The sequence below is a fragment of the Neltuma alba genome, unplaced genomic scaffold, assembly GCF_004799145.2.
Source record: "Neltuma alba isolate B1F8T4 unplaced genomic scaffold, ASM479914v2 tig00005852_pilon, whole genome shotgun sequence".
Lineage (NCBI taxonomy): Eukaryota > Viridiplantae > Streptophyta > Magnoliopsida > Fabales > Fabaceae > Neltuma > Neltuma alba.
The window spans coordinates 21055-31159 of record NW_021634254.1 but is presented as its reverse complement, the minus strand read 5'-3'; the positions used below and the strand labels follow the sequence as shown (position 1 = coordinate 31159).

General features: G+C 39.2%; 1 protein-coding gene and 2 pseudogenes across 3 annotated transcripts; 1 reads left to right on the top strand and 2 right to left on the bottom strand.

The window, feature by feature from the left end:
- The first annotated feature begins 52 nt into the window (after window positions 1-52).
- LOC114748883 (IRK-interacting protein-like) lies at window positions 53-1575 on the top strand (annotated as a pseudogene).
- Window positions 1576-2529: 954 nt separating this feature from the next.
- On the bottom strand, window positions 2530-6210 carry LOC114748882 (lysine-specific demethylase JMJ30-like; annotated as a pseudogene).
- A 2632-nt stretch (window positions 6211-8842) lies between these two features.
- On the bottom strand, window positions 8843-9685 carry LOC114748879 (uncharacterized). Of its 3 annotated transcripts, none has more exons than XR_003740511.1 (3): window positions 9522-9685; window positions 9321-9403; window positions 8843-9185 (listed from the first exon to the last, which is right to left on the bottom strand). XR_003740511.1 is itself a non-coding variant. In XM_028937351.1 (3 exons), exons 1-3 carry the CDS (start codon window positions 9675-9677, stop codon window positions 9051-9053), a joined length of 423 nt encoding a protein of 140 aa, XP_028793184.1. In that variant the 5' UTR covers window positions 9678-9685; the 3' UTR covers window positions 8843-9050. The 3 variants fall into 3 exon arrangements, 2 of the variants coding, with proteins under 2 accessions (XP_028793184.1, XP_028793185.1); XM_028937351.1 differs by having other exon boundaries at window positions 9321-9415; window positions 9485-9685; XM_028937352.1 differs by having other exon boundaries at window positions 9485-9685.
- Window positions 9686-10105: the final 420 nt, after the last annotated feature.

Sequence of the window (10105 nt, the reverse complement as noted above, 5' to 3'; positions counted from 1 at the left end):
GTTTCTAAATTTAAGAATCATTGACAGAGCTGTGAAGAAAACCCACTACCAGAGTATCGCCAAAACTCGGTGAAAAGCCGAATAATATCAGAGAGTTGGGACGAGAATGTATTGGAAGGAAGAAACTTCAAAGAAACTGTTCTGCCAGATTACAAGCAGAAATCAGCTTCAGGAAAGGGACAAACTTCTGGACTTCTGAATTGGGAAGTGGAATCTCATATGTGTCCCGCCGATGATACCAAATCTGTTACTGGTTCTAGTGCAAACCACATCAATGTTCTTCAAACGTCACCCGCCAACGACTACTTCAGGTCCAGAAGAAGAAACAGTCTGGAGGACATCGGGTCTGAGTCTTCCTGCAATAAATGTAAGCCTGCGACCGTAACAAGTGAATATGACGCTACAAGGAATAGGAAGAGCTCCAATATTGTTGTTCCCCTCACGGATTCTCACACATCTATTCGATCACAACCTAAAGGTAAGGGGGTGATGTCATGGCTGTTTTCCTCGGCTAAAGAAGAAGCACAAGAATGAGAATTCTCCACACAGAACGGAGTCTGAGGATGTTTCTCAGGTTCTTAAAGATCTGGGAATAATGTCCATCGAGACATTGAAGCGGGAGCTCACCGAAGCAAATGAGAACAGAGATGCGGCATTAATGGAAGTGTCTGAGATGAAATCCTCATTGGGGGAGCTCAGACAAAAGCTTGAGTATCTGGAGAGCTACTGCGAGGATCTGAAGAAAGCTCTGAGACAAGCAACGCATGCAAAGGATTCTCAGGTTCACGAGAAGCTTAGTAATCTTCCCAAAAGAGGAAGATCATTTAACGCAAACGGAGAAGATTTGGTGGAGGGCTTCTTGCATATTGTGTCACAATCAAGATTATCAGTAAGGCAATTTTGCAAGGCCATAGTAAGCCAGATCGATGAAAGCGATCAGTTCCTGATGAACAACTTAAATGTGCTTCTTCAACCTTATAAGGTGTCTCTGAATTACAAGTATTCAAAGGCGGTATTATACCATTTCGAAGCTCTCATAAATCAGTGTCTTTTCCAAGACTACGAGAACTGCGTGTTTCAAAAGAACGGGGCTCCAAGATTATTGGACCTGCAACAGGATCGCCAAGCGCAGTTCTCATCTTTTGTAGCACTCAGGAATTTGAGCTGGAATGAAGTGTTGAGAAAGGGGACCAGATATTATAGTGAAGACTTTGGCAAGTTCTGCGACCAGAAGATGAGCAGCATCATAACCACCTTGAATTGGACGAGAGCTTGGCCTGAAGAGCTACTTCAAGCTTTCTGTGGCAGCTAAATGCATGTGGTTGCTCCATTTGCTGGCGTTTTCCTTGACCCGCCTCTGGCAATTTTAAGGGTTCAGGAGAATACAAGCTTTGATCCTCATTACATGGAAGATATGCTCGTGGATAATAGGCACAGGTCGCAATGTCCAAGCAGGGTTAAGCTCATGGTGATGCCGGGGTTTTACGTTCAAGACAGGGTATTAAAGTGTAAAGTTCTTTGCAGGTACAAATCTGCAGCGTAACCTCACTACATTTTCTTTTACTTCTCCTATCACTTTCTTTTTTTAAAAAAAAAAGAAAGAAAAATCACATTCTTGGTCTTTCTCCTTATAAGGTCCGTAACTAGCAACGGCATAATTTGCATCAGATCATACTCATCATCTCAGTCGGCCACTTCAATTAATGATGCTTATCATTGAGCAGGGCAGAAGAGCGCAGGTCATGATGTAGAAGATACCGTATCATGAGCATACACGTGTAACAATGTTGCTAGCACCCCCCGCACGCTCCTTCGAATGAACCGTCTCATTCAAATAATTGCAGAGGCATACATTTGTTTATCAGAGGCACGCATGTTCAAATCTGGTAATGGATTAACAAATTATCTCAGTCTAATCGAAATCCTATGTAGGCACGCGAGCGAAAGGAAGTTTACATTACGATTAACACAGTTAACCTAGCACGTTGTGCTGGCCAGGAAAATAAACAAAAACCTCGTACGTTGTGGAGATGTTGCCTCGCAATGGGACTCGGCTTGGTCCGCGACTCTGTTCACGGTAGTTTCGCAATGAGACTTCCCCCCCGCCCCCTTCTCCCTCTTAACGATTGGTCGTAAGCATGTACAGCTCGGGAAGTAGACAATATAAAGACAAGGTGGCGCAAAGACTGGACTATAAATTTATGATCAGAAACATGATTTTAGCTGGTTTCGCAACTCAGTTCACGATGCCCCACTTTTGGTTTCCCGCGTACAAGGTTTTATGCAGACCCTCCCCAATAGAGCCTTTTTTCCCGCATGATCCACAGTCAAGCTCTCTCTCTCTCTCTTTCTCTACACGCGCGCGCGCACAACCTTGCCTTTAGACAGTGAATGTGATTATCAGCAATAGCCAAAAGAAATCTTATGTACCCGAGGATTATGCTGTCATTGCGATACAAAATGAGCAATGGGCATTGATAGGTTATGTCAGCAACGCAATTGAGGCATATGCTCCCTCCTCCATTTAGACTTTTCCTTTTTCATTTTCAAAGTTAAAGGAAAAAATAGTAGGCACGATGGCATGAGCGATGAAATATTAGGGTGTAGCTGAACCTTCGGCCTCGCTCCAACAAAAACTAACGGAGAAACCTGTAGTTAGAGAGCGGACATGGCGCCACCATCTTTGTGGGATATATAGCAATTCTCCCTCTTCTAATATACAGTCGACGAATTCCAAGTCTTGCAGCCCAGGAAACATCTTTTCATCCACCTTATCTAGATCAATCTTCAAACATAAAGAGGCCTCCAATCAAAACGGATGCAAGTATTTCAAAGAGAGAGATAAAAAGCAGACACACACGAACATCTATAGAGCCAAGGGCATACACACGTCAAACAGAAGGAAGCATACCACATTCAACCACTCTGCCTGATTCACCCAAATTTATATTTTCCCGAATAGAAAACTTCATATATGTTTGTCGCTGATGGGTAGGCTACTACGCTTGACCACATTCTGTTCCACACCCCATACAATGTAAAACAGAACAAAACCCAAACGCTACTCCCAAGAATTCTCATATAATTTAGAAGTCAACAGTTAAGTTCTAAATTAGCCGGAAAAAAATCTATTTCGTAATCATCAATTAATTCTAATAAAACACCTAATAAGGGAACCACTTGATTTCAAGTCAAAAGTTCTGAGTGAGATGTGAATCAACTTGGCTGCAAGGATGAAAAAGAAAAGCTGTGGAAACATGCAATCCTAGATATAGATAGTGAGAGAGAAAACACTTTCAGCAAACATGAGGGAAATGACAGAGAAAAGAGAAGAAAATTCCAGAGCTTCATGGCCAATCAGAGTGCTATACGGTAATGATAGTATGCAAAGGCATAAGCACCACGCCCAGGAGGTTAATAATTCACATTAACCAAAGCAAAAAGGACAAAAAAAACTAAATACCTGTCTGGAATTCATAAGCAGTGTTTCAGTGTAATGGTAAAGTTCCCTAGACAGAGATGGAGGGTAAAGCCTTACATAGTTCTTCCCAACAACCTGAAAGTACAACAAAACTAGAAACTTTCAGCCAAGTATACTGCAGAAGATGTTAGGTGTATGAATTTGGCAGCATCAGGAAGAAAAGGTCAAATAGGAATGCATCCAATGGAGTGTCTTGTGATTAAAAAAGCATATTTATAAGTACACACAATAACATTTTACGTATCAGTTGCATATGTGGCTCAAAAATTGTTCCACTTAGAAAATAGTCTTAAGGATGTGCTGTAATAATGTTACATTTGGTTACAAGGAAATAATAGAAACACCAATGCCGTCCAAATATATTGAACTGACTCATTCAAGATCACACCACACCAGATCAAAACTTAAATACTTTGCCAAACTTGAAGTGTGCTATCCATGTTGCGCATAATTTTTAGGAGCCTATAATTAGGATTATAATCTAGAGGTAATCAAGCGAAGAGAATTAAAAAGAAGCACATTAATGCTACATAGTATTCCTAATGTTGGAGAAGTCGTTCTCATTTTTATAAGCTGAGCATATATGCTATTAAAAAAAGGAGAAATAAGACCATAAAAACCAGTATGTTTTAAAATGAAGGTGAAAGAATACCAATACAGCTTTTTGCTGTAATTGTTCAATCCAGACTCCAGAGTACTACAATGGACTCACCTGAGCCAGAATATTATGGTGTGGATCATGGTGTAACGGTGTTACCATCCCAGCAGGACCAAACCATGCATTGAGAGATCTTAGCTCCCCCCGCCACCAGCAAGACAGTAGTCAGGAATACAAATATCTTTCCGAAGCTCATTATCTTCAATGCAATTAACATTGGCGAATAAAATAAGCAGTTTGACTTCTATCTTATGTATCAAACTTCAAAATTATAGATAGTAGACACACTGATCAAATAGCGGATACTGAGCAAGATATGTAGGCCCGGCAGAAGAGCAGCCATGGGACTCCATACGCTGAAGAAACTCAGAAAATGTAACCAACTCATGCTTCCCCTCCGCACGTAAATAGCTCTTTCCCACCTGCAAAGCATGCTAAATTTTATCACTACAATCAATGGCAACAGATATAATATAAATAAATGAGGTTCTCTCCCCCTTCCTCTGTGTGCGAGTCGATTTACGTTATATTCATTCCTATTATGGTTATATTAAGTTGCCAATATAATCTTAACATGCATCACATTTCGTCGGTGCAGATTTAACGAGCAAGCCGAATATCCAGAAAGCAATCTTGAAATCCAAGTCTATTAAATTCTAATCAAGTGTAAACCAAATAAATGGACAACGAAATCTCCCTCTAAGATGAGTCGAATTTCCAGATTGCTGTAATCAGTTAATATAAAAATCTCTTGGAGGACCAATTCGCTGCAAAGAAAATGTTTCAAACAAGATTTTCCCTCAAACAGCTTACTCGATCATATAATTAGAGAAATTACCTCAACTGGAATTGTGCGATCACCAGCAACTTTTTTCAAATAATCTATGTCATTCCATTTTGTCTTGGCGGGCCAGTGAGCCATACAATCACTGATGATAATCGGATAGCCAGACCGGTAATAATCTTCTAGGAAACTTTCCAATGACAGAGCAGACCTCTTCTCCACGATTTTGTAAGAAAGAGAGTTGGAGGGTAGAAGTTTGTGCACCTACAAGCATGGAAGCTATAATATAAACATCAGAAGGGTGACAAACATTTGGAAATAAATACATCAATCAGATCTAGCTTCATAAGCACAGTAAAGCAAACAGAAGAACTTGCAATTTCAATATCAATAGAACAGCATGGAATTCGACGGTTGCAAATAGCACGCTTTCATTTTCTTATGTACGGTGACAGAACCAGATTTGCTCTGCAAAACTACCCAAATCATTGGCTCCTACAGCACTGACTGCCGAGTAAGGATTTTCTAGAGTTCTTGATGGTAAAATTCTTATAGAGATCGAAGAGATAAGTAATAATAGTTTGAATGGGAGAAGAAAGAGGAAGTGAGCCCCGTAAACACTTCTACTTGTGCTCCTTGGCTCATTTCCTCGCCGAACTTCAGTATCAAAGACTTCAAATGATTCATGCAGCGAGTAAAAATGGCCATTTCTATTTTTAGCTGAACAGTGTACGAAACACATCCGTCGGAGACAAGGATGGTGTGGCCTCACCTCGACCTGGTTAAGTTCATTACTGACAAGTCGATGTTCCGACATCCTAAAGCCTTCGCGGGTTTCTTTGGAAGCACGAATGTTCTTGAACCTCTCCGATACTTTGTCAACAACAGAGCTCAAGTCTTTCTTTAGAAGCGATCCCCCCATGATCAGTCCCATGTCCAAAGCCCTAAGAGCCTCCTTGAATTGGCCGTTGATGTAATGGTGCTTCGCAACGTGAAGGCACGCCATAGAGTAGGCGTCGCGCCAAACTGGGAGGACCGAGTGGCGAGGCCCCGAATGCAGCTGCTCCCAGGCCATTTCACGGGCAGCTTCGGCGGCCCGGAAGTCGCCGAGGATGGCGAGGGAGGCCATGCTGACGTAAGCATAGCCTCCATGCTCGGAAATGGAGTGGAGGAGAGCGGAAGACTCGCGGTCTAATGTAGGCGTGTGAAGGTGGTCAGAGGAGTCGCTAGTGGTGGCGGGGGCGGTTGAAGAAGACATGGGAGCGATCACGCAGCGAGCTCGCAATCAGGAGCAAGAGTTGGGCGCGTGGAAGCGGAAAAGTGGTTTGATATTTATAGGAGGGAAGGGATTGAGATATTTTGGTTAGACCCGGCGGGAAAAAGCCGAGAAGATTCCAGAGATATTTTTAGTTCGGCTGTTTGCGGGTGGACAGATATTCCTCTCTCTCACTATCACTGGATGTTTATTGTTTTCACACTCACTCCACTGACCGCTCGCGAAAGTGAGAAGGCCACGTATCCAACTAAAGCATCACATGATGAACAAATCATAAAAATCAAAACGTCCTGTTTCATTATTGGAGTAATTTATTTATGTGCTTCTAGGTATTTAGACAGAAACAACACTATAATTTTAAAAATATTTTTATAATATACTAAATAAATAAATAAATATACAGAATAGTTTATCTCAATTTGTGGAGTAACTTATTTATACGTGCTTTTGGAGGGTGTTGGGTTTTAGAATCGCGTTTGGGTATGGCATCTGTGATCATTTTGCCCATGCAACCCCAGAGGTCCTTAATATATTTATACTACTACAGTGTATAATTTGCAAGTGCTTTAAATTTTAATTTTGACTCTTCGTAGCATGTGAGACTCATGTTAATTATCCAACATTTCTCTACATATGTAATTTATGATATGCATTTTTCAAAATCTCTTGGAAAAAGAAGAAATATATTTAATATTTTTATTTTCGGAATAGAGACGTACAATTGATTACATCCTGTATTTTAATTCGAATATCGTTTTTTTCAAAAACATATAATTTTTTGTCAAATGCGTAGTCCATTTCATATAGACCGTACGTGGAATGAAAAGGACGCAGAAAAAAACCATAACCCTTCTAAAGCTATGCATAAGAACTCATCCTAATTGTTTCGTTTCTGTTCAGGTTATGTCAGGATGAAATGAACCTATACGGGAAAAACTGAGGGACAAAATACATACAGAACAGAAGTTGGGATTAGAATAGAACACAGGATGACCCTTGGGATACGTCTCTTCCCACGTATACATATACTGCTTAGGGGTGTTTGGATGAAACCAATCATGATTTGAAAAATAGATTTTGAGAATAATAGATTTTGTAAAAAAATGATTCTGACAAAGTGAGAGTGTCTGGATAGTTGTTATCAAAAGTACTTTTATATATGCAAGTTACTCAAAAAGGCATAAATTAATATGATAATTACATAAAAGATGAATTTTATAGTATATTTTAATTTGAAGGAATAAAATTGGTAATAATATATTTTTTACCAACATAATTAATAATATATAAGAAAATGTAATTAATAAACAATTAATGTGTATATATATATTTATAAAATATAAAATTAAATATGTTTATAGAAAAATAAATTTTTTTCCGCTAACAGAAAAATATTAATTTATCCCATAACATTTTTTCACAATTAGTTTTTGTAACAACATACTATCTTCGATCTTTAATATAATATAATTAATTGTTACTATGTGTATATATATGTATTTATAAAATATAAGAGTAGAAATAGTAATTAATTTTTTTTGGATATATATTTATAAAATATAAGAGTAAAGATAGTAATATAAATATAGGAATGGATTCTAAGTGGAGCGAAGGCGGAAGAGAAATGAATGATTGAGGGGTATATGTCTGGTCAAAAAGACAAATCTCATATTCATTGACAAACCATTTGACACTCTCCCATTCTTTTCTCATAAGCAGGTTCAAAAAACGCTTCTAACAAAACCATAGCTTTTAAGCCAAGACTATAGTTACTGATTTTAGATGTGTGTTTGGGTAATTTTTGTTTCCAAACCATGGTTTGGGTAATCACCCAAACACTCTTTTGTTTTTCTAATGATCTTTTCCATCTTTCCCTTCCCCACTTATTGGAGCTTGGAATGATCAGCATCTACTAAGTGATGATTATGTTATACGTGTTTTGGGCTTTGCTTTTCTTGGTGCATTTGATGTAAGTGGCGCAAAGGAGCTCCCTCGGTAATCGCGAAAGGGAAAATATTTTGGTAACTCGTTTGTTTCCATCTCTTGTGATAAAAACAGGCCAGGGAGAATTTGTTTTGAAGACCCAACTATCCAAGTGTTGAGATCTTCAATGGAGTAGCAAATACTGTAGAACTAAGATATTTTTTCCGCTGTGAAAATGAGATTTTTGAAACTTAAATCCTGGTTATGGATATTTATCAGCTACTTCTTAGTGCGCGCGCGAAATGATTTTCTTAATAAAAAAATAAATAAGATGCCTAAAATTGATCGCAAATTACTTGGCGGGCTAGTTCACACCCGTCCATGGTTGAGCTAAACCTTCATCAACAATATCAAAAATATGAATCCCACGTAGCAAGACGTGTGCTGTTTCCGAGGATACGAGGCTGCCTCTGGGCAAAAATTGAAAATCTCTGGCTCTCTCCCTCCCCCGGACACACTGCGACTCTGAGATCGTGCGAAAATGCGTCCGTTCCTTCCACTAAACAGCAGCTAGCAGAGATCAATAAGGTCCTCGTCACCTCGCCTCTCAACATCCCCTCCAGACCACCACAATGACATTGCAGTCCCAAATCCAGAAAGAAAAAGAAAACAAAGGGCAGAGTGATTACTGTTTTCTTGTCCCTGAATGACACAGAAGAAGACAAAACCCAATGCAAAATTTCAAATCACGAACAAACCGAACTAGCCAAGCATATTATATTGGAAACATATAGCTGGCTCTCGGGATTTTGGAGTCACTAATAATACGGTGAATGCAAAGTATATAGATTGTTGAAAGGGATCTAAGCATCGATCATACAGAAGCAGGGGATTGCAACACGGGTTAGAAAGCATCCAAGTTAAAATCCTATCCTCTAACAGAGGAGATATCAGCACAAGGGCCAGTGGGATTCTTGTTGTGATGAAGAGGGTCGGGTCCGGTTGGGACTTTCCTCGCCGACTCTACCACTGTGCCAACGGAAGCTTCCCCAAATTTTCGAACCTATAAAATGTTGAAAATCATTGGTAAAATAAAACGACTGGGAGACTGAAGAAGCAGAAAGTGGTTTCCTTTTCTTGTTTAAAGTTTTAACAAGTGAATTGAAAAACAAAAAACCTACAACGTATGGTTGCATACCTTTGTGCTTGAAGCCATCGAAGGGGCTCTGTTCCCTACCATGGTTGTCGCGAAATGCAGAACTGCGCAAGTGGAGCTAGCACCTATAAACAGACCTCCAGGAAAACAAAGATTTAGTATTGAGAGACGAAAAGGAGAGGATATCCATGAACAGACGAACTCACAAGAACTAGAGGATTCAGCAAACGACAGTGAAATCACCAGAGTTAGGATCAGAATGCTCATGATCAACGTCCAAGCGAAGGCTTTGGTGGGGAGGGCTATATTCATGGAGCCACAAAGGGACAGAATAACAACCGCCAAATTCTGGAGACTAGAGAGAGAATGATAAAGAAGAGAGCTTTTACGGAATAGCATTAGAATTGGTGTTGGGAGGTAAGGAGAGAGGCATGCACAGACTCAGAGTGGACCTTTGCGGAGAAACGTATGCGCTCCTTCGGTGCTTGGCACCGTCATCACTGTACGTTTATTTATTTATTTATTTATTTAAAATCAAGTTTGAGGAGATTGTTTGTCACTTTTTCTGTTTGACCTGACTAACCAGTCATTGTTACTCTATCATTATTTGTCATATACTATGCTTCAGTGTTTAATATAAGAATTTATTTAATTTTTATTATAATTTTAAATATAAGATTTCAATTCATTTTGTCTTTCATATTTATCTATTTTTTTCTTAAGATTTTTCTTATAATAATGATAGTTATAACTAATATACTTGATTAGTAATGATATTTTACAAAAAAATAACACCTATTTATTATAAATAACTAAATCAACTAATT

Excerpts from the sequence above, each read along its gene's own strand:
- LOC114748879 (XM_028937351.1), bottom strand. The coding sequence starts at position 9,677 with ATGCTATTCCGTAAAAGCTCTCTTCTTTATCATTCTCTCTCTAGTCTC. Across the intron at positions 9,416-9,484 it reads TGCTGAATCCTCTAGTTCTT|GTCTGTTTATAGGTGCTAGC; the intron begins GTGAGTTCGTCT and ends GTTTTCCTGGAG. Across the intron at positions 9,186-9,320 it reads CGATGGCTTCAAGCACAAAG|GTTCGAAAATTTGGGGAAGC; the intron begins GTATGCAACCAT and ends AACATTTTATAG.